We start from the raw sequence: 22,071 nt of genomic DNA on the forward strand, positions 1-22,071 counted from the left end.
TTAAATACATTTAATATCTCATTTCAAAAATGATTTTAATAATCCATTTCTTAAAACACTGGATGAAATTTTGAGGCTTAATGTTTTTAAAAGCATGGTTTTATCTCTAGCATCTAATTTTACCATCAACTTTTAAAATTATTTGAGAAAATACAGAACTTGTTTTATTTACACACTTATATGGAACCTGCATATAAGGTGTTTGGGGGCCTGTGTTTAAAAGAGGAACACCACCCAGAGTTTTGTCTGTGAGGGAGTGAGACAGTGGTCCCAAATCACTGTGCTCGGACCTGAGTTGAGATTTGTTTTTACTTCCATGTTCTTGTGATCTAACCTGGTGAATCAGTGTTTTACGTAAGGAAGAAAGGTAATAATTGGTACGGCCGATGTGATTTAAATGAAACCAATTAGAAATATGTTCTGTTCTACCAAATGTCTCTGTTCCCTCTCTTGCATCACACCGATCAGGAGCTTCTAAATAGTGCTTTGAAATTAGAAATTATGTTTAGAAGGTTTTAAATCACTGGGTTTTGTTTTTGTTTTTAGGAAAATCTCCGTCTTTATCTTTCTTTCTACCTGGTGGATATGATCTCATTACGGCATAAACTAGTATTTTTCAGAACATTTCAGCTTTTTCCTCATTTATACTCTGACTCAATAAACAGTACATCCTTTCACTTAGCAGCAATCGCCATATTGAAAAGGTTTTGCTATTTTTAAAGTGGCAGAATGTGGAAAGAAGAACAAAAGGACATTTTAAGAGACATAGGGTGAAATACTGATGGTTCTTTTATGGTATTTCAGGAAAAAATATAGTTTTATATCTCTTTCAAGAACAGAAGAGTTTCAGTTTTTATTTTTGTAATTTTTATCGGGAAGTCGTAAGTACTAATCAGGCCTGATTCCATTTTTGAAAATTACAGTTCTTGATGTGCAGCTAATTTTTATTTTCAAAACAAGTGTCACGAAAGATTACTTTTCCAGTTTTCAAAGCTGTGTGTTTGACTGCTTCGAATCTCTGTCCATTTTCTGAATGAGAGCTTACTTTGTGCCTGGAGCTCGCACCCTCTGGTAATGTTTCCTTTCTGGGCATTCATCCCAAAGCAGATCAGCTGTGCACCTTTGGTATCTGGCCAGAAAGTCTTTTACTCAGCTGATATTTGGGTACTGCCTTTACATGGAAATATAATAAAAATAAAGCTAGTTTAGTACTGCATTATTTATTTTCCTAAGGCTAAAGAGGAGCAGTCTGATGATTTTATCCAGCACCCTTTGTCTGTGAATTCACGCTGTGATAACTGCCTTTCCTTCCTTCTGTGCCTTTGAATACAAATTTCAGTTCTGCACAAGTGAAACATTAAAAATTGCCAATGCGGATTGATGGACTTTGTGCTTAATTTGACAAAATCGTGTGTCATTTGTTACCTAGACGTATGTTTGTTATCCCAGAGGGACCGAGGGCTGGTCGTGACGAGTGGGAAGAAGCGGCCCTACTGCTGAGCGACGCCACTGCCGCCCTGTGCCTGATGCGCACAGCCGTCTCTGTGCCTTCCTCCTGCTCCCCTCCGGAGGGCCACCGCTTCTTGAGGTTTCCTCAGAAGCTTCCTTCGGAACCACTCCTCCACTTCCATCAGCTCAGGTTGTCTTGGGTCTGTCTGGTCTGCTCCAGCTGCCTCTTTGGGCTCCCTTACCTGTGACAGCAATAGCTAGCTTTTTGATACGTGATTGTTTGACCTAGTCACCTCCAGTTTATGGATGGCAGAGGCATAGGGATGGCTGGCTAGTACTGATGGGTTCCCTGGATTCTGACCTGTCAGGGGCAAGAGTAGAGAGGCCAGCTAAGGAAGGAGGTGGCACTCTGTACCCTAATTCTCCCCCTAATATACAGGGGACAGGATAAAGCAGATTAAGGCCTCGGGTAAAATGGCAGGGCCTCGGCAGTGTTGATCTCTGAATAAGGTCGAGTCTGCTGAGGTAGAGTATATACTGTCTTTTTAGTTTTTTTATTTTTTAATGTTTATTTCTGAGAGAGTGTGTGAGCGGGAGAGGGGCAGAGAGAGTGAGGGATATACAGAATCTGAAGCAAGCTCCAGGCTCGAGCTTCAGCACAGAGCCCGATGTGGGGCTCAAACCCACGAACCGCAACACGAGATCACGACCTGAGCTGAAGTCAGATGCTTAACCAACTGAGCCACTCAGGCTCCCCAAGTATATATTGTCTTTGTATCAAACTTGGCGCTTTGCAGAAGTCTGAGAGCTACTAGTAAATTTTCCCTCTGTTGAGGATGGGAGCAGAATTCCTAGGATTAATTCAATAATGTTAGTTCCAGTGATGGTGCCAGCTTGCCTGTGGCCTTTATGTTCTCCCCATCATCCTTAATCCTGTAGGTAGCATTCCCCTCCCTGAGGAAGCCTTCTTCCATTTGGTCTTCATCAATCCTTTGGATTCTTCTGCACATATGTTTTATGTAGCTTTGACTGTTTTGAGTGTTTTATCATTATTAGCAGAAAGCTTAATGAGTACTACCTGAGGGTTTTTAAGTTCTGTCCTAGGTGCTATACAAAGAAAATTACAAGGAACTTCTATCTCAAAGCGTACATTTCAAGACCACAATGATGTGAGCAAGTAACTTGTGTAGCAGGCTATATATAGTTTGGTGGGAAGGCAGGTACGGCCCGTAGTGGAACGGTACCATCCTGTTCAGACAACACAGATAGGAAAGCCTCTGGGTCTTCTTATCCAGGATGGGTTCCAGGGAGGAGGATTTCCCAGTTTGACCAGAGACAGATAGGAAGGTACATATTTTCTAAAAATCTGTGAAACCAGGACTGCCCACACCCAGTAAGCAGGATGAAGCTTGCAGTTGGCAGTTGGAGAGGAGAGGATGGCTAGAGGACCTGAGCAAGTTTTGAAATAGGAGTAGGAATCAGCTGAAGAAGGGTGGGGGTGGTATTCCAGGGATCAGCAGGTATAAAAACAAGAGAACTGGGGCATTTTAGGAACTGCAAGAAGTTAGGAGTGAGAAATGAGCCTGAAGAGGAAGATGGGCCAGGCCCAAGGGGCTTGTGTGCCATAATGAGGCTTATGGATATTATCCCAAATAATACTCATTTAGCTAATATAAAGTTCCTGTTAAATACTGTATATTGTTGGAGGCTGAGAATACAGCAGTGAAGAGAACAGCAACAACAAAAAAAACTGCCTTCGTAGAGCTTACATTCTAACTGGGGAGACAACGGTATTTGTGGAATGAATGAATATTTGCTGAATGAGTGAAAAGGAGAGATCGACAGGGTTGGAAATGAATTAGCGTTGGAGGTGAAGGCAGGAGTTAAAGATGATGTGGGTTTCAGGCCTGGGCACCTGGTAGATGGTAGAACTAGTCACTGAGGTAGGGTGCGCTGAAGAAGCAGTTTGGGGGAGGGGAATGACTTCAGTTTTGGACAGGTTGAGTTTGAGGTGCTTATCACATAGGGTAGGCGAAGGGGCAGAGGACACATTTCTCCTCATCCACCTGGAGCTAGATCCACTAGCTTTGGTTCAAGGTGACCTCGTGAGCAGCATGACACAGGCCCAGTAACTAAGGCAACTGGCTGTGGGTCCTATCACCAACAAAACCCTTGTTCTGTGGCTAAGAAACAAGCCCACCATTTATCCTGGGAATATTTCTGCTCCCACCCGATCTTTTAGAGCAGCCTCTGGGCTGCTGCTACACCGTTCCTGTGCACGCTTACCTGGCAGAGGGCCTCCTCAGCTTCTAAGCCCGCCCAGTGCCCCGGTCTCAACACCCCCTTTGGAAAGCGCCAGAGTACCCAGCAGACAACTGGAGACCCTGTTTGTCGGTAAAACACCAGAGCTCTGGCTGAAAGCCCTTGTCACTGTTGATTTTAGCAGCGTGGGTTGGACACTGGCCATCTGGGTTGAAAGATTAGTGACTTACTAAATTACTTGAAACAAAAATCCCATCATCCGGACTCCTGGAGTTCTGCCAGGGGCAGGTTTGAGACCTGAGTCTCCGCAGGCCGCATGGAGGAGAGACTGCTCGGCCTCTGAGAGGGAGCTGGGCTGTCTCGATGCAATACTGGCTTGCTGCAGTTCGGGCTTCCTGAATCCCCCTTTTCCTGACTGCAAACCGGGAGGGGTGGGGGTTGAGTTCCTACTGCCTTTTTGTTGCACTAGACTTTTGTCTCTCAAGGTCCACTGGTGGCTATCCATTCTTTTTTTTGTTTTTTAAAGTTTGTTTTGCGAGAGCATGAGTGGAGGAGGGGCAGAGAATCCCAAGCAGGCTCCCTGCCATCAGCGCGGAGCCCGATGTGAGGCTCAAACTCAGGAAATGGTGAGATCGAGATCAGTACCTGAGCTGAAAACAAGAGTCAGACGTTCAACGGACTGAGCCACCCAGGCATACCTGGAGGTTCATTCTCGATGGGAAGGGAGGAACCTGGATGCTCTGGGCCATCTGGGAACGTGCCTCAATCACACACAAGCTGAGACCAAGTCCTTCCTGGCTTGATGATTGGTGGCGCCTTCCTTCCAGCATCCTGAACATACTAGTCATTTATTTAATAACTATTTATCGAGTACTTATCATGTGCCAGGAATGTTTCTTGTTTGGTTTTTGGTTTTGTTTTTCAAACTTTTCTCTTTTCAAGTGTGTGTGTGTGTGTGTGTGTGTGTGTGTGTGTGTGTGTGTGTGAACATTTAAGTTCTATTCTTAGTTTTAATTATACAGGGCAGTGTTATCAGCTGTAGTCACCATGTTACTAGATGCTCACACCCGGCACTGTTTTATGCGCTGGGGAATGGAGCAGCAAATGAGAGACCAAAGTTGCTGCCCTACGGAGCTTATATGATGTTGTTGAATAGCAATAAATGCAAAGGAGAGATAATAAAGGGGTGTCTGGAATATTGGTGGGGGCGGTGAGAAGGTCACTTTGAGTAAAGACTAGAAACAAGGGCACTGGTTGTGATGGTATTTTGGGAAAAAGCAATCTTTTGGGGAAGAGCAGGGGGCACAACACTTGTGTGACACAGCATGTTCAAGGAGCAGCGTGGGGGCTGGCATGACTGGAGTGGAATATACTGGGGTCCCAGCGTCAACATGAGGTCAGAGAGGCTTAGGAGAGTCATATGGATCATAAGAACATGGGTTTTTCCTTAGTGAAATTCACCCTCCAGGCTGGTGCCTAGGAATCAGCCCCCCTTTCAGCCCCTTCAGATGCCTGAGTCCTAAGGAAGGAGGTGTAACACTTGCATAAGATTTGAAATCTTCCAGTGGACCCGGTCTCTGGAAAGTTGCAGAGAGGGACATGGAAAGAGCCCCAGCCGGCGCATGAGGAAACCTCCAGGAGGCATACACTGGCTAAGCCCAAGGCTTCAGGCACTAGGACAAGTACAGTGACTTGGCTTAGGGAAGGGGGCACCCCCTCCTACTCCCACTCTCTTCCCCTCACCCACTGAGCCTGTTCCAGCAGCCACAGCAGCAGTGGGGGCTCCTGGGGGAGGGACAGGGGAGCTGGGAAGCTGGGATACAGGATTTGCTAAAGTATTGAGGGCGAGGTCACCCCTGTGGTCCTTGGGGCTACCTCACCTTGTCTCCTTGTCTGTCCTGTTTGTCATTTGGGATAAGGGGGCTGAGATGTCACTGGTGTGTGTGTGTGTGCGCACACGTGTGTTGAGGCAGGGGAGGGAGGACCGGGGGTGGACTAGTGAGAGGAGTTCTCTGCCCTGCTCTTCGGAGGAAAAGGGTGCCCCGGCTTGTGTGGGGACCTAGTGCCAAGTTTAGGGTGAGGTGTAGGAGGGTCCAGGCTTCAGCAAATGCTTGGACCTCAGGCTGGAGTCCTGTACCTTCAGGAGGGGCTGAGGCCAGTAGAATGCTTCATTTGGGGGAACAAATACCCAAATCAATAATGGAGCACTGGGATCGGTCACTCCCTGAAAATCAAAGGCTCCCATCCTTGCACGGGTCCGAGGTACCCACCATGCCCTTTCCTGCTGCTTGGGGTGGGCTTGCTGGCCTACAAAGCTGTGAGGCTGGGAGTGCCCAGGGGTACTCAGATCAGATCAGATCTGAGCCAGTCTCCCCTAGACGTCCCGAGTGAAAGTGGCATGAGTGAATGTCACTTCTGCTCTAGTGATCCAGGTCCCACAGACCTGGGAACCCCTGAAGGCAAGAACCAAGTCTTTCAATCTTTCATTACCAGTTCCTGCCCCAGGCTAGCCCACCGTGGGTAGCAGGTCTCACAGAGGACCTTCTGTGCTCTGGGCCTTGGCAAGACGCTGGGTGTCCCCAGCTGGGACATGGCTGAAGGGATCTGCCCAAAGTTACACAGCAGGTCACCATCCGGTCTTCCCACAGATGTTCCTCAAACGTGCCTCCCCTTCAGGAGCCCCTGCCCACCCTGCCCCGACAGTGGCAGCAGGGAAACTCCCATCCTAGTTCGTATCCAAGTCGGGGGCTTTTATTTACAGAAAGGCCTGGATGGATCTCGGGGAAGGGGTGAGGATGGGAGGGGATAATGCCAGGAAGAGAGGGGAGATGGGTGTTTAAATACTCAGATGGGAGGGAGGCAGGGAGGAAGTAGTGGGCTGGCTTAAGGATGGCCACCTCTGGGGAGTCACCCACCAGCCATCACCCAGCAAGTCCAGGGGAGGAAGATGGGATCAGGGATGGGCAGAGACCTCAGTCCACCTGCCCCAAAGAAGATGGCCCCTGGAAGATGGCACAGATTAAGGAGACATTTGTTTTGGTAACTTCCGAGTCGTGCTCCAGGAAGGAAAGCCACCCATCTGCTTTGGAGCTGGGACTTTTGGGTGACCCTTGCCCTGTCGGTCTCACCTTTTCATTCCAATGCCCTCCCTTTCCTTCCCCCATATTTTAGAATTTCCTTTTTCTCAGGACTCCTGGGTCCCAGATGGAAGGTCCTGGGAAAACTGGCTTCCTGGGCTGAGGGATGGGGTATGTGTCCATCCAGAGGGAACCCAGTCCTTTCCCCCCAGGGTGCCCACCGGGCTCTGTCCCAGCCTCATGCTCATGGCCCTTTGATGGATCCAGGTTCTGTGAGGCGTGCAGAGGCATAGGCCGAGGCTCCAAGGCAGGCCGCAGGCTCACAGAAGCCTGGCAGCCCCATGGGGCCTGGCAGGCCTGGTCGGCCTGCTTCTCCCGGGGCCCCTGGGGATCCTCGAGCTCCATCTTTGCCGTTGATTGCTTGGCCGGGCCGGCCAGGGAGTCCTGTGAAAGGGAGAAGACCGGGACATCAGGGCCGCCTCCTGTCTCGGCTGGCTGTAGGATTCTCAGTCCCGTTTTTCACGGAAGTGGTGGGGGTGGGATGAGGTTAAGGATGAGGCCAGGAAAAAGGGACTGCCCCAGACGGGTTCTGAGAGAGTCGCATTATCCATTACTCCCACCTCCCAATTAGTGAATCTTGGGAGCAAATGCCTTTTCATTTTCCTACATGAAGCAGATTTTGGTACAAGCCAGGATGTCCTCAGAATCTCAGCTGTCTGGTTCCCAGCCAGACCCCACCCAGCAGCTCCCGGGTGCTCCAAAGGGATGCAAAAGCCCAAGTGTCTGCGGGTCCTGAATCCCAGAGCTGAGGGACAGAACTGCCGCTCGGCAGGGCCAAGGTCTTACCTGGGATCCCCGGGGGCCCGGGCATCCCAGGATGCCCACGTCCCATCTCTCCCCGGTCACCCTTCTCGCCGCGTTTTCCTGCGGAGAAAGAAAGAAGCCTTCACTTTTCACAATTGGAGGATGTTTTTTCTACTTTGGTTGCTATTTCATTTCTATTTCACACACAGCAATTATTCCTGTTTTATGCTAGTTTATAATAGGGGAAAGTTGGAAATGTCTGCAGAACTGGTTAAATAAGGGAAGGTCCAGACAGGATGGAAGGCTACAGCCAATCAAGTTCATTACAGGAAAGCATCTAATAATAATAATAATAGCTAATATTTACTATGTGCCAACTCTACGTAAATTACCTCCACATGTAATCCTCAGGACAATGCTATGAGGTGGGTGTTATTAACATCCCCCATTTTACAGATGATAAATCTAAGGCCCAGGGAGATTATCAGGTAACTTGTCCAAGGTCTATAAGGAGAAAGTGGCAGAGTCTGGACAGACACCTGTCTTGTGACTCTCAAGTTTGCATGCTTTACTACTTTGCTAACTTACCTCCCCGCTTCTAGAGACATGGAAGGATGTTTATGGAGTACCACTAAGCAAATTTATAACAACACCCCCCCCCCAAATACCCAAGTTATAAAATAGTACATTCATCTCCATCAATTTTCTACTGAGAAAGCAAGCCCAGGAGTCACATACGACTTCTGGAAAACTTTGCTGAGGGAGTGGGGGAAAGTGTACCTCATCCGGAGAGGGGGAATGATGAAAGAGAAAACAGGAGGCTGAGCCATCAGACCACACAACCCATAACCCAATTGGGGTCTGGCCTTGGCCAAGTCCATACCTGCCCAGTCCCCACCCCCACCATAGAACAGCACTCACCCTTGGGCCCTGTATTGCCAATCTGACCCACGGCTCCCACGATGCCAGGAACACCCCGAGGGCCAGGATGCCCGTGGGGTCCCTGCTTGCCTGGGTACCCAGGAGGCCCAGGGGGTCCTGGGGGACCCATCATCCCGACCGCACCCAGGGCCTCCCTCTTGGCACTCACAGCGACCTCTGCCAGTTGCTCTGGAAGGGAGGGAGGGAGAGGAGAGGTCTGTGAGATGGGGGTGGGCTCGGTGAAATGGGAAGGCAGAGCGTCCCCCATGAGCCGGGCCCCTAGGTGTGCAGAGGAGAAAGCCCGGTGTTTAATGTCCCATTCCCCCCCACCCCGGTTTGCGGAAGTCAGAGATCCAGCGTGGACAGATGTACATAGGTCCCCAGCCTCTTGGAAGCAGAGCTGGAATGAGCACCCAGGCTTGCAGACCCTCGGGCAGGGCCAAGTGGAGCAGCTCCTGAGGGGTGGCGCCGCGCCGGCTTGGACTGGGAGGAGGAGGGGGTGCTGCCCCCGCCCTCACCTTGCATCATCTTCATCATCACCGCCACGATGTGCTGGTCACTGGCATCTCGGCCCTGCGAGCAGAGAAGGCCTTCCAGGAAGAAGCCCCTGGCCGGCTCCCATTCTCCCACGGAAGTCTGTGCGGCATCGGACAGAAATCCGCCCTCCCGCCGCACCCACCCCCAAGCCGTCCGAGGTGGGGCCTCAGGGAAGCCAGCTGGCTCCGGGGACTCCCAGCCTTTGAGGGGTCAGCCGCGCCCGCAAAGGGATTTCCTACCGGGAGACTCCCCGCTCCTGGGGGCCGACTCACCGCCACGCCCTGTCTCCCCGGCAGTCCCGGCACGCCTCGGTCTCCAGCTAGTCCTCGAGGGCCGGGGGGCCCGGGGTAGCCCTGCACCCCCGGGGCGCCCGCATCCCCGCTGGGGCCCGGGTAGCCGGGTTCTCCGCGGACTCCTTGCTGCCGGGGCGGGGGTGGGGGTGGTGCGGAACGGCGGTGAGAGTTCGCACGCGCCAGGGAGGGAGGGGGAGAGTGGGGGGTGGGAGGAGGAGTGGGTGGACAGGGAGGAGAAGGGGAGGGGAAGGTGCGGGAGGAGAGGGAGGAGGCCGGGACAGCAGCCGTCGCCGGGCAGCGGGGCGCGGCATCGTGCGGGCTGGACTCACCTGTCCCTTGGGCCCCGGCTCGCCAGACTCGCCCTGCAGGCACAGGGAAGTCGGGTCACGGGCGCCGAAGCCCCAGAGCCCGCCCCCCTCTTCCCCCCCCCCCCCCACCCGCCCCGGCCGCCCCCGCGCGGCCAGCTCACCTTCTCGCCTTTCTCTCCCGGGAGACCGGCCACCCCCCGGTCGCCCTGCAAATTGAGCACAGCGAGTCAGAGCGGCGACGGACCCCCACCCGCCGCCGCCGCCGCCGCCCGGAACGCGGGGGGAGGGGAGACGCTGGTACTCACCACGCCGCCGCGGGGTCCGGTCTTCCCTGGGGAGCCCTGCAGCAAGCGGGCAGTCAGGACTTGGTGAGTTCCCCTCTCCCGGGACGTCTGGGTCCCCCCCCCTCCCCCGCAATCCCCGGTCCTGGCCACACCCCTCTGCAGCTCCTCCCGGTCCCCCAGGACCGCCTGGGACCCGCCGGCCATATTTTTCCGCGAAGATCTGGAGCGCTGAGGAAGGACCTAACTGAGCTCCAGCCACCCCCCCCCCCCCCCCCCCAGGTCCTGAAGCCTCTTGCCCAGGTATTTTCCAGCCCCATTTGGTACCTTGTCTCCCTTGATGCCTGGCAAGCCTTGAGGCCCTGGAATTCCGGGAGGCCCCTGCTCCCCCTTGGGTCCCTGAGGAGAAAAGAACCCAGAGTAGTGTATCAAATGAGGTGTCCAGACATGCTCCCCACTGCCCATCACAGCTGGCCGCCTCCACTAACCTGCCGTCCTTGAGGGCCTGGCTGCCCCACCGGCCCCCTCTCACCCTGGTCACCCTGAAATGGAAAGAGAGGATGACACACAGGCCAATGACACACAGGCCAGAGGATGACACACACCCCCTCCTCGGTCTCCCCCTCCAGACCCCAGACCCTGCTGGTCAGGATGCCCTCCATTCCTCCACACCAGCACTGAGGTCCTTTGCTCCACTTTACAGACCAGCAAACTGGGGCCCTTGCCGGGAAGGCCTCACAAGGCTGGGCAGGACTAGGCAGGTGCTGGAGCCGTGGATAGGACCCAGATCCTGGGTCCAGTGGTGCCAGCTGCTGCAAAGGCCCCCAGGGAGGGACCACTGTGCCAGGCACTTACCTTCTGCCCCATGATGCCTCCGGGTCCGATTTCTCCTTGAGGTCCTGGCTCTCCCTGGGGGACAGAAACTGGGAGTGAGGCAATGGGCCTGGTGCATCCCTCCCTTCCATGGCTGGCTAACCCCTACCCTCCCTGGGTCTCAGCTAATTCACTTCATCATTTATCCCCTGTTCTTTGGGTCCCTGTCCTTTTCTTTCAATAGGACCCCACATGGTTGTAGTCAGTCATCATGTGGTCATTTATTTAATATCTGCCTTTTCCACTAAACTGTAAACTCCATCTGAGTACGAGACTATCTCAGCATCTAACACAGTTGCAGGTAATGGTGAATGTTTATGGAATGAATGAATGAATGAATGACTCTGCTGGATTCTTAGCCCCAGTCAATTTGGCCATCTGAGGATGTCATACCCATATAGAACAGAACCAATCCCGCCATCACCACACTGTACATAGAGAAACAAGGACCCAGAGTGGAAAAGGGGTGTCTCCCTGGGTCAGTGGGTCAGTGGCATAGCCCAGACTGGCATTCAGGCCCCCCTAAACTAGGGCTTCACCCCACACTCTCACCCAGGCTGCATATGCTGAGTGCAGGGTCTTCAGACCTGGGAAGGGGACTAATGCAAGAGCCCTGTGTCAGGGAAGGGACACTTACCTCCTTCCCAGGAGGACCAGAGAATCCAGGGAGGCCCTGCTGGCCTGGCTCCCCCTGCAGGAAAACAGTTTTCAGGTCAGTCTGGGGGGTCTAGTCAAGCTCTTGATCTTGCAGAAACCTGATGAACCCTAAACAGAATCTAGAACCAAATGAGTTGGGGAAAAGGTGTTCTTGGTCAGGTCTTTTGGAGTCCATTTATTTTCCTGTTTGTTTCTCCTCTGGTTGGGAGCCATGCCATCCTGTTTCCACAGAGGGCTGAGGGGGTAGCGGCAGGAAGGAGGTGCTTGGGCACTGTTGTTGAGCCGGGGGTGAGGCCTGGGCCTTAGGGTCTTTTAGCCATGCCCCTGGACCCTGCCCCCCAGGCTCCCTTGCTCAGACGAAGCCAATCCTGTCCCCAGCTTGAGGTCACCTTACCTTGTCTCCAGGGCCTCCTTTTGTCCCAGGCTGGCCCGGCACACCCTGGAGAAAGAAGATGACATCAGTTTCTATCCTGGCATTGGGGAGCCCCAAGCACCTCCTGCTTTACCTCCCATCCCCATTCCAGATCCCCTCCCTTCCTCAGCCCTGGGTTGTGGGAGCTGAACAACAGAAGGCCCGGCCATGGCATCACAAAGTTGACTGTACCCTGAGCCCTCGTGGGAGAGGACGGGGGTACAGAGGGGCCTATAGTCTATGGGGAGAAGAGAAGCACCCTGTGTTCACAGGCACATGTAAATGACTACAGGAACACAATCTGCACACAGGCATGTTATCAGGCTTTGGCCTCAGCACCTCCAGCAGGGAGGCAGGGGGCGTCCCATGGACTGGGCTTCCAGAAGGTGTGCGATGGAGGTGGCCCTGAATGGTGAGAAGGCACAGAGAGGTAGGGAAGGGCATTCCAAGCAGAAGCGCCTGCAAAGGCCTGAAGGTGTAGGGGTAGAAGAGGCAAGGCAGGGTTCCCTGAGAAAGGAGAGGACACGGAGGGGCCGTGGCTGGTAAGGATGGAAGGGTATGGTGGGGTCAGATTATGGTGGCCTTGAATGCTAAAATGAGCTGTGAGGACAAGCCTTGTAGCTGTCCTGTTCACAACTTTCTCTGCCTCTCAGTGCACCCTGGGGACTCAGTAACCATGTCTTGAATGACTGGATGGAATGACTTTCCTGGAGGCAGTGAGGGCCATGAAAAGTGCCTTAGCGGGAAATAACCAACATGGAGAATTGGAATGATCAAAGAGAAGGCTAGAGCAACTGTCCAAATGATGAGGCCTAAGCCAGGCCGGGGCCACAGAGGTGGTGATGAGGTCTGGGCTGGGTGGGGACAAGGACTAGAGCAAGATCCCCGGGTGTGTGGATTTCCACCTCATCAACCACTCATGCCACCATGGGGAAGTGGGCAACACTGAGCAGGAGAAGCAATTTGCCCCTGGGGCCGCCCCTGGGACTCCACCCGTACTCACCGCCAGGCCCTGGTGCCCTTGGTTTCCTGGCCGCCCCGCCTGTCCTGCACTGCCCTGGGAGAGACAGAGAACCAGGGGCACAAGTGAAAGCTCCAGCTAGAGGTTCCATGGCTTCTGCCCCCATGCAAGTAAGGAAACTGAGGCCCAGAGGCAAGCAGGGATGCATCAGTGGCACACTTGAGGATCCCAGGCTCCTACGCCTCCAGGATCAGTGTGATGAGACTCAGGGCCTGAGCTGGGAGGGACCCTGACCACTCCCCAACTCTACCGGCAATCCCCACTCATACCTTCATGCCAGGTGTGCCTGGGGTCCCATCCTTGCCGTCGATGCCTGGGGGGCCCTGCTCAGAAGGAAAGTGGGGAGATGCCTGGGGTCAGGCCACCCACCCATGTCTCTCTGTGACAGCTGCAGTCAGTGCGTAGGTAGGAAGTGGGTCTGGTTATCTCAGGAACCCCCACCAGCCAACTGAGTGGGGGGGGCAGAAATGGGAAAAGGATTTGGGGTGATGGGCCACAGTCCTTCCTCAGTGGATGACAAGTGTCCCAGATTGCTGCAAGCTTCCCCAAACCTCTGCTACATCACCACCCCATTTACAGGTGAAAGAACTAAGGCACAGAAAGAGGGCCTCTCCCAAGGTCACAGAGCCAACCCGCCAGCAACAGAGCTCAATCCAGAATCTCAGGCTCCTCGTCCTCTGAAGCTTGGACAGAGTTGACCCCGCTCTCTGTCTGGGTAAGCCTGGGCCACTTACGGTTGCTCCCTTCGGGCCTGTTATTCCCTGGGGTCCTCGAACACCTTGGCTGCCCTGCAAAGTAGATAGCAATGAGGTCACCTTCGAGATGCTGAACCCCTGTCGGGCTGATCAGAGAGGGGAGCGCTGAGAACAGGGACCTCCAGCTCTCAGGGTCCCTCTTGGCACAGGCCACATTGTGCAGGGGCTGGAGAAGAGGGGCCTGAGGCCCAGAGGGGAGGGAGTAGAGGTCAGCGCCAAGCTGATGGGACTGGGCTGGGCTGGGCTGGGCAAGTGCAGGGATAGGAACTGGCACTCACTACCTCACCTGGGCTCTGAGCTCCACTTATATGAAGGAACACAACCAAATACAATGTGTGGGCTTTGGGTCTTGATTTGAACAAGAACCCTGAAGAGACATTTTTGAGACAATTGGGAAACACTGAACATAGACTGATATTAAGGAATAACTGATATTTGCTGATATTAAGGAATAATTGATAATCTTGTTGGTATGAAAGTGAATGATATAATTATGTGAGAAAAAGTCCTTATTTTTAAGATATACAGACAGAAGTATTTAGGAGTGAAATGACATGCTGTTGAGGCAAAGATTTGCTTGAAAATATCAACAACAGGGGACCTGGGTGGCTCAGTCAGTTGGTGCCCGGTTCTTGGTTTTGGCTCAGGTCATGATCTCACAGTTCGTGGGATCGAGCCCCGTGTCAGGCTCTGCTCTGAGCATGAAGCCTGCTTGGGATTCTCTCTCTCCGTCTCTCTCTGCCCCTCCCCCACTAGAGCTATCTCTCTCTCCCTCTCTCTCTCAAAGTAAATAATATTTTTTTAAAAAAGGAAGGATATAAAATATCAGCAACAAAGTGGTGGATAGAATAGGGCAAAGTGTCAATTTGGGGAGACAGGTATATAGAAATTCAGCGTATAATTCTCTCTACTTTTATATGTGTTTAAAAACTTAACATAAAAAACTTTTAAGAAAGTTTAGTTACTGCTCGGTTTTTCTATAAACTCAGAACTGCTCGAAAGAAATAGTCTATTAATTTTTTTAAAAAGTTAGGAGAACTGGGATATAGACCAAATCCCATTAGCCCCATGGCTGATTTGCTGGAATTTCATTGTCTGGCCACAGCGAGCGTGGGACTGGATCCTATGCCCTCTCCCAAATTGAATGTGATCAGCACAGGCTGGGCTTGCAGGAGTGGGGGCTGGTGGGGTGCCTGGGCTCCCAGCACAGAGGCTCCTGCCCTGCACGGATCACTCGCCTGCACAGACACACAGGGTAACGCACACACACAGGCACGCACTTGCAGACACACAAAGTACAGACGCAGAGTAACTCACGCACACACCCCCATGCATTCGCACAGACACTCAGAGTAACACACACACGCGCACCTGCAAAGACACACACAAAGCAACACGTCCGTGCGCACCCATACAAACACAGAGTGACGCACGCACACACAACCATGCATCCGCATGGAAAGAGTAACACACACACAACACACACACACACACACTCGTATAGACACACAGAGTAATGCACACGCACACACACACACTTGCACACGAGCCGTGGGTGGCCCCCCCAGTACTCTCCAGGGACCCTGGCTGGACAAAGGGTGGCCGAGGACTCACCACATCGCCCTTCTCCCCGGCTCGGCCTGGCGGCCCCCGTGGACCTTCCTCACCCTGGCAAGAAGGACAAACAGGCATCCAGATCACATGGGCTCAGCGGGGGCCCCACTCCCTTTGCAGCCCCAGGAGCTCCAGCCTGGAGGAGGTATGTGTGCAGGAGCAAGAGGACACTTACTGGTGACCCAGCAGCACCAATGGAGCCCACCATGCCTTTGTACCCACGAGGACCCTGGGGAGAGAAAAGAGTTACAGTCAGTTCTGGCTGGACCCCAGAGGCCAGGGGGCTGTTCATGACAGCTCTTGCAGGACACCTCCGACTTACTTACCGTCTCTCCTTTGGGTCCCTCCATGCCTGGGTAGCCCCTGATGCCCTGGGGACCCTGTCAAGACACAAGAATGACAGCAATGGCGATTTCAAGGCTCCTCTGAGGCGGGCAGCATAGTCCCTATCTCAGAGAGGGGACACTGAGGCTCAGAGATGGGGAGGGACTCACCAGGGTCACTCAAGGGGTCAGAGGCAAAACCTGGGCCTTAGCTGAGTCTTCTGGCTGACAGCTTTGGTGTCTGTCCCTCAATTTCTGACAGTCAGCCTCCCTCTCTCCACCCAGAGACTGGACACAGGTGTTTCTTTTACAGGTTAAAGGCCAGAGCAAGGGAATGGCGCCACTAAGATCCCTTAGGATGAGGAGAGGGGGGTCCCGGGAGGAGCATTCCTTACCGGTGGTCCAGGGATGCCTTGCTCTCCAGAGGCACCCACGTCTCCCTTGGGACCCTGTGGGGCAGGAATGAGTGATCAGACAGGCAGGCAGATCGAGGGAAAAACATACAGACATCCAAAGATACCATCCCTTTCCCAGAAAAAGCAGACAGGAAGGACCCTAGAACCCGTGGGAAAATGGAGGCCCAGCAAAGAGAAGGTACTTGTCCAGAGACACGCTGACCTGGAATATAGGCCTCTTGCTTCTCAGCTCAGTGCCCAGAGACCCACAGGGAAAGGAGAAGGGATGAAGAAGGGGCGGTCCCTGTAAGACCCTCTTCACACACACCTCTGTAGCCCTCTGTTCCTCATACTCACGGGCCTCCCCTGGCGGCCAGAATCTCCCAGAACCCCACGTTTGCCAGGATGCCCCTGAAGGGAAGGAGGGAACTCAGTGTGAGGTCACCTCCCAACCACCTGCTCTGCCCTCCAAGGACTTGGGCCAGTAGCTCACCTTCACTCCCTGCAGCCCTGGGGGGCCTTTCACACCCGCCGGACAGTTGGTTGGACACTGGAAAGAAAATCCCGCCAGGTTCTGTGGTCACTGGCCTGCCCTGTCTTGCCAACTCCCAGAACCTCCTCTCACCCCACTTGGCTGAACCTCCGTGGGGCAACCCCTCGCCATCCCACTGACTCTACCTCCAAGGCCGACCCACCCCTTCCCCACATTAGACCCGCCCCAGGGCCTCCTCTCACCAAGAAATCCGCACTGCCTTCCAGACCCTGGATGGTTCCTGGGCGGCCCTGAGAGGAGATATATGGAGATGAAGCCTGACCTGAGCCTTTCCCACCTCAGGCTTGTGCCAAAGACCCTCATCCTTCCCCATGCGGGAAGTCTGGGGACACTTACCGGTTTGCCAGGTGGCCCCGGGGGCCCTGGTGGCCCCTCTGGTCCAGGATCCCCCTGGAAACAAGATGGGCCAAGATCATACTCCTGTCCAGCTCTTCCAGGGTCACTCTGCCCCCTCCTCCAGTCCCCGATACTATCCTGTCCACCCTGTCCTCCAGGTCACCTTCTGAGATCTGAGATCTTGGGGAGATAAGAGGCCTAATTGCAGGGAGTGGCCCCAGCCCTTGGCTTTCCTGAACCACCTACAGCAAGGTGGGCTCAGCGGGAGAGGCTTCTGCCCCAGACCTGAAGGAGCTCCTGCTGGCCAGAAGCAGGCCCAGGAGCTGCTGCAGAGACACTCCAGCTTGCCAGCTTGGAGGTTAGAGGGCAGGAGGCAGAGTGAGCAGAGGGGTGGCTGGGGCTCACCTTGGGGCCTGTGATTCCAATCTCACCAGGGAGGCCAACAGGTCCAGGTGGTCCCTAGGAGGAAAGCTGTCACTGGCTAGGATGCCTTGGAGGTTTAGCCCACCCTGATACCAAGGTAGGGATAGGCACCTAGAAGCCCCTTCTCCACTTTTACTTTGGAACCAAGCCCAGAGAGACTGACAACTTAGGGCTTTAAGGGCCATAGAATCCCAGAGGCAGCAGGTAGGCCCAGAGTGAGCTGGCCCAGAGTTCTCTGGGAAGTCTGCCTGTTCTGGACACCATCACAGGATGCTGGCCCCTCCCCTTGATGGCCCGTCCTTCTGTATCCTCCATCCCCAAGAGTCCCAGGGACCCTGTCCCATCCAGAAGGACTTACAGGAGGTCCAGCAAAGCCAGGGCCCTGGAACAGAAGGAAAGGAAATTGGGTTCATGGCTCCTTCTGCAAGTCCCCCCCTCTACCCACAAAGGGTCCCTTGAAGCCCTTGCAGGTTATTATACTCACTGGCAGGCCAGGGGGACCTGGGAGGCCGGGCTGGCCCTGCAAGAGCAATGGGAGAGGTTCAGAGGCTGGGGTCTCCTAGGTCTCTGCTCCTCTCTACCACAGCCCCTTCCTTGGATGGCCCAAGCTGAGTCCCCAGCAGGCCACTTACCTTGACTCCAGGGATCCCCATGGGGCCAGGCTCCCCCTTGGCTCCAGTTAGACCCTGGGGAAGAAACAGAAGGTAGATCAGTGAAGGGCAAACTTGTTCCCTGAACCACGGGAGAGGGCAGGGCCTGAAGTCTCTCCTGGGCAGGCCCCAGCTGCTTCCCACCTCACTCCATGAAGGTTAAGTGACTGCAACACTGCTTTCCCCTCCCCCAGTTCTCACAGCAACCCTGGGAGACGGGAAGGCAGAAGGAATACTCTTTTATGAAAGATGAGAAACCAAGGCCCCAAGATTTGTCTGCATAGGCCTCACACCTCCCAGCTGAGGAGCCTAGAAGACCTAAATGTAGGTCTGGATTGGCCATTTTCTTGACATCTGTCTGCCCTTGGCAACTTTTTCCAAGCCTTAGTGTTCACATCTCCAAAATGGGTTAATCATGTTTACCTCTCTGGATGGATGTGAGAACCAATATGCCAGTGGAAGGCAATGTGCTTCTTAATCTTTGCAGGTTGTGGAAAATTTGGAGGGGTCCTGGTGGCAGTTCATAGCCATGATGACCCTCTTGAGCCAACAGGGCAAAGGCAACTCATGGGACCTCTTTCTCCTCCCATCTTTTAGTGACTGACCCAGGTGTATTCCTCAATCAGATGACTGTCTCAATGGTTCTGGCTGTGTCCAGGAGCCTGTGACCTTGGGGCTCCTGGGAATTCTGTGGTATCGACGAATAATGTTCCTCTCCTGCATTGCTCCTGGGGCCGCGAGGGGGTAGTAGGGAAGGGAATGGGGAAGAAAAGGACAGCTCCATGCACAGTGTTCAATCTGCTACTTGGAGGCTGGAAATGTGAGACTAAATCCTGGCTGCTACAGATGAAAAGAACCCCTGTTTGGACCCCCATGTGCCTGTGATTCATGCTCCTGGGGTGGCTGTGGGGTCACAAGTCATATGGAGGTGAAGGGAACTCATAGCTATAGTCTCCACCTTGCTGCCCTGCTCTGAACAGAAGAGAGAGAAGATGTCAGAATTGGACTCTGGAAGTCAGTGAGTGGAGCCCTAACTGGCTTTACCAGACACTCAGGTACTCACATCAATCCCAGGCTTCCCGTCCGGCCCATCTGGCCCCGCTTTGCCAGGTTCTCCCTTAGGTCCCTTAACAACAGAGGTGGGGCAAATATTAGCCAGAGGAGGGCAAGAACTAGAAAGGTCAAAGGTCAAAGAAGAAAAAAAGCACTCACCGGAGGCCCAGCTTTCCCAGGGGGCCCCTTGTCACCCTGTAAGATAGAAGTCGGTTAGACAGCACCCTGTGGCTCATGCTACCCCAAATGGGCAGCTGGCTGGCCCCACATCCCCTCTCCTCACTTTCTTCTCTTCTGTCCTGCATCCCCTCAGCCTTGCTTTTTTTTTTTTTTTTGAAAATAGCTCCCTTTCCCTCAAAAAAAAAAAAAAAAATCATAGATGGATTGAGACCAACCCCAGCCAGGTTGGAGAGCTGCTGTTAACGTGCAAGCGGGTTATAGACACACAGATGTTGGTAAGGTGCCAGTTAGAAGACCCGCAGACAAGGTTGTGGGCTCCAAGTTACCTCAGAGAGCGGGTGTCTCTTGGATTTGGGCAAGTGTGGGAGAAACTGGGACTTTCAGAAAAACATGGAAGGGAGGTGAACTGGGTGGGGAGCAGCTCTTTTCTGGACTGGGGTCAGGAAAAGAAGAGACTGGGGCAAGAGCAAGGACCAAGACGGCCTATGAAGAGGGTCGATTCATTCTGTTCCTAAGGCAGAAAGGATCTCCTTCCCCGGTGACAAAGGACCCATGGTGGAGGACAGCCAGGGCCTGTGGAGTTATATGCAGGCCGAGAGGACTTCAGGCAGTTCAGGGCCTGCAGCCGCCAGAGAGTCTGGCAGGGACCCAGCGCCCAGTGTTTGGAGGGTGGGGGCGCCAGGTTGAATAGAAGTCTGTCCAGATGGGTAAACATGGAGCTGACCTCCTGGGGGAGCCTCCTGAATGAGGCATTTAACCCTCACCATGCTAGGGAGAGCAGGGAACAAACCCTGCTGATTCTAAATCGGGGAGGAAAATGCAAAGGAAGAGACAGGAGTCTGGCTCAGCTGGTCAGCGGTCTGACCAAGGCTCCCAAGCCACCCTGAAGAAGAATGCAGACGTGCCAGGGGGCAGGGCAAGGCGTCTCCCACCCCCCCCCCCAAAAAAGGGAGAGTAGGGGTGGGGGATAAGGAATCGCTTTGAGCTTCGGCCGGCAGACGGAACAGCAGCTCCTTGTCCGCCGGCGGCTATAACGGGCTTTGCATCTCAGCGCTAGTTTTGAGGTTTCCCAGAACAAACGGGCTCCTTGTGGCGCAGGCCGGCGCCGCTTACTGACAACAGGGGGCGCTGCATCTCCAGGCACCCACCCCACCGCCGCCGCCGCTCACAAAGTTCGCCTTTGTCCGCGGCCTCCCCCCCAACTCCGCCCCCCCACCCGCCCAGGTTGGAGACTTACGTCGATGCCGTCGGATCCAGGCACTCCCGGCGGCCCTGGGGGGCCCGGGGGCCCAGGTTCTCCGGGCGGGCCTCTCTGAAAACACACAGAGGGGCGCAGCCCTCAGACTGTGCAGGGAGCCGGGCGTCCCAGCGGCGAGCCTCCCCGGGAAACGCAGGCGCCCTTGCGTTTATTGAGAACCTAGTGTGCACCGCACTGTGTACCACTACATGTACCGTCTTTTGGAACGCTCAGAACTGTCAGGCGGATACTATTACGAGCCCCAGTTTGCAGTTGAGGATGCAGGCTCAGAAGGATTATGAATGATCACAGAGAGTAAGTGGTGGAGCTGGGGCCGCCGGTCTCCTTCCACCGGACCGCGCTGCCTTGGGCTGTCGCGGTGGGGAAGAGATGGAGATGCCGACGGCGCAAGTGAATCACAGATGGTAGGCGAGGCGGTGCCCAGCAGTCTGCTGGCTCCAGTGAACGGTTGCTCGTATTATTCTTTTTAGATGAACAACAGGTATACATGGTGAGTAGGTACCCCTCCCTCTCGCTCGAAAGGAAAGTGGCGGAGGCGCAAGGAGAGGGGGCGTAGGGGAGGGAGGCCCGTTCTCCCTTCCCCTCAGAGCAACCCTCTCCCAGCGCCGTTCCTCCCTCGGGTTGCCCTCGTTTGGGGGCCAGCCCCGACCCAGGCAGGGGTCGCGCGCCTGCCTGGTGCCCGCGCCCTCCCCTGGCCGAGAAGTGCCAGGCTGGTGCCCGGGCCCGGCCCCATCGCGCCCCTGTCCCGTTAGGCCCCCAGCACCCCCACCCCCGGCGGCCCTCCGCAGCGCGACGGGGGCGCGGGAGTGGGAGCCGGGCCGAGGGGCAGCGGCCGGGCCCGAGCGGCGTCTGGCTGGAGCCGGGGCCCCCGGGGAGGAGGCGGGGCGGAGGCTCCGGAGCCCTGTGAATGGGCACCATTGTCTCCCCCGCCACCTGGGCTCTCGGGGCTGCCAGGACCGGGCGCCAGCTCCTGGCCACGCTGCCGGTCCCAGGCCGGGCCGAGCGTCCCCGGACAGGGTCCCTCTGGCTCCCCGGCTCGTCCGCCTCCCTTCGCGGCGCCTGGACGCGCCCCCGTGCGCACCCACCGAGGGGACGCGCGCCACGGGGCCGTACGAACCCGAGGGGGGCGCCAGGGGGGCGCCAGGGTAGCGGGCAGACAGGCCGAGCCCTTCACCAGCCTCCTGGGTCCCGCACCCCGGACCCCCCCGCCCCGCACCCTGGCCCCGGCGTGGCGGCGGCCGCGGGACTTACGATCTGCGCCAGGGCGAGCACGAGCACCTGGAGGAGCACCAGGAGGCTGCGGGGGGCGGCCGCGGCGGCCATGGCGGGCGGCGGGGTCGCGGAGGACGGGTGCCCGGGTCCACGCTCGCACCGGCCCGCAGAGGCTCCGGGCGCGGCGGCGCTGGCTGCTCTCGGACGGGCCGGGCCGGGCCGCCTGGATATGCGGCGGGGCGGGGCGGGGACCCGCGGGGTCTGTCACCTGAGAGGGCCGGGGGAGGGAGGCCGGCGCCCTGCGCCCAGCTCCGCCCCGCTCCGTCCGGCAGCCAGTGCCCACCCTCTGCCCTCCGAGGAGCGGCCGGGGTGCAGGACCGAGACCGTCGTCCCATTTCTCCGGGAGGCCGTCCGAGGTCCCCCT

General features: G+C 55.2%; 2 protein-coding genes across 2 annotated transcripts in view; one reads left to right on the forward strand and one right to left on the reverse strand.

The window, feature by feature from the left end:
- ZMPSTE24 (zinc metallopeptidase STE24) overlaps positions 1 to 1,377 on the forward strand; it is a 39,753-nt gene extending 38,376 nt beyond the window's left edge. The window contains exon 10 of the mRNA XM_042996749.1: positions 547 to 1,377. Within this exon, the coding sequence (XP_042852683.1) occupies positions 547 to 720 (174 nt within the window). The 3' untranslated portion in view covers positions 721 to 1,377. The remainder of the gene's footprint in view (positions 1 to 546) is intronic.
- Positions 1,378 to 6,458: 5,081 nt separating this feature from the next.
- COL9A2 (collagen type IX alpha 2 chain) lies at positions 6,459 to 21,758 on the reverse strand. Its single transcript, XM_042996116.1, has 32 exons — positions 21,687 to 21,758; positions 20,415 to 20,489; positions 19,157 to 19,192; positions 19,008 to 19,070; positions 17,927 to 17,980; positions 17,779 to 17,814; positions 17,653 to 17,676; positions 17,277 to 17,330; positions 16,872 to 16,925; positions 16,718 to 16,765; positions 16,476 to 16,532; positions 16,340 to 16,393; positions 15,983 to 16,036; positions 15,591 to 15,644; positions 15,440 to 15,493; positions 15,265 to 15,318; positions 13,630 to 13,683; positions 13,165 to 13,218; positions 12,878 to 12,931; positions 11,857 to 11,901; positions 11,443 to 11,496; positions 10,788 to 10,841; positions 10,421 to 10,474; positions 10,260 to 10,331; positions 9,957 to 9,992; positions 9,813 to 9,857; positions 9,673 to 9,705; positions 9,323 to 9,469; positions 9,032 to 9,086; positions 8,514 to 8,702; positions 7,635 to 7,712; positions 6,459 to 7,232 (listed from the first exon to the last, which is right to left on the reverse strand). The coding sequence occupies exons 1-32, from the start codon at positions 21,756 to 21,758 to the stop codon at positions 7,033 to 7,035; spliced, it is 2,067 nt and encodes a 688-aa protein (XP_042852050.1). The 3' UTR covers positions 6,459 to 7,032.
- Positions 21,759 to 22,071: the final 313 nt, after the last annotated feature.

This window comes from Panthera tigris, chromosome C1, assembly GCF_018350195.1.
Source record: "Panthera tigris isolate Pti1 chromosome C1, P.tigris_Pti1_mat1.1, whole genome shotgun sequence".
Classification (NCBI taxonomy): Eukaryota; Metazoa; Chordata; class Mammalia; order Carnivora; family Felidae; genus Panthera; species Panthera tigris.

Coding starts and splice junctions, on each gene's coding strand:
- COL9A2 (XM_042996116.1), bottom strand. CDS start 21,758: ATGGCCGCCGCGGCCGCCCCCCGCAGCCTCCTGGTGCTCCTCCAGGTG. Junction 13,684..15,264: donor CCGGGGAGAAGGGCGATGTG/GTGAGTCCTCGG, acceptor TCTACTTTGCAG/GGCAGCCAAGGTGTTCGAGG. Junction 7,233..7,634: donor CGGGCCCCCGGGGATCCCAG/GTAAGACCTTGG, acceptor TCCCTTTCACAG/GACTCCCTGGCCGGCCCGGC.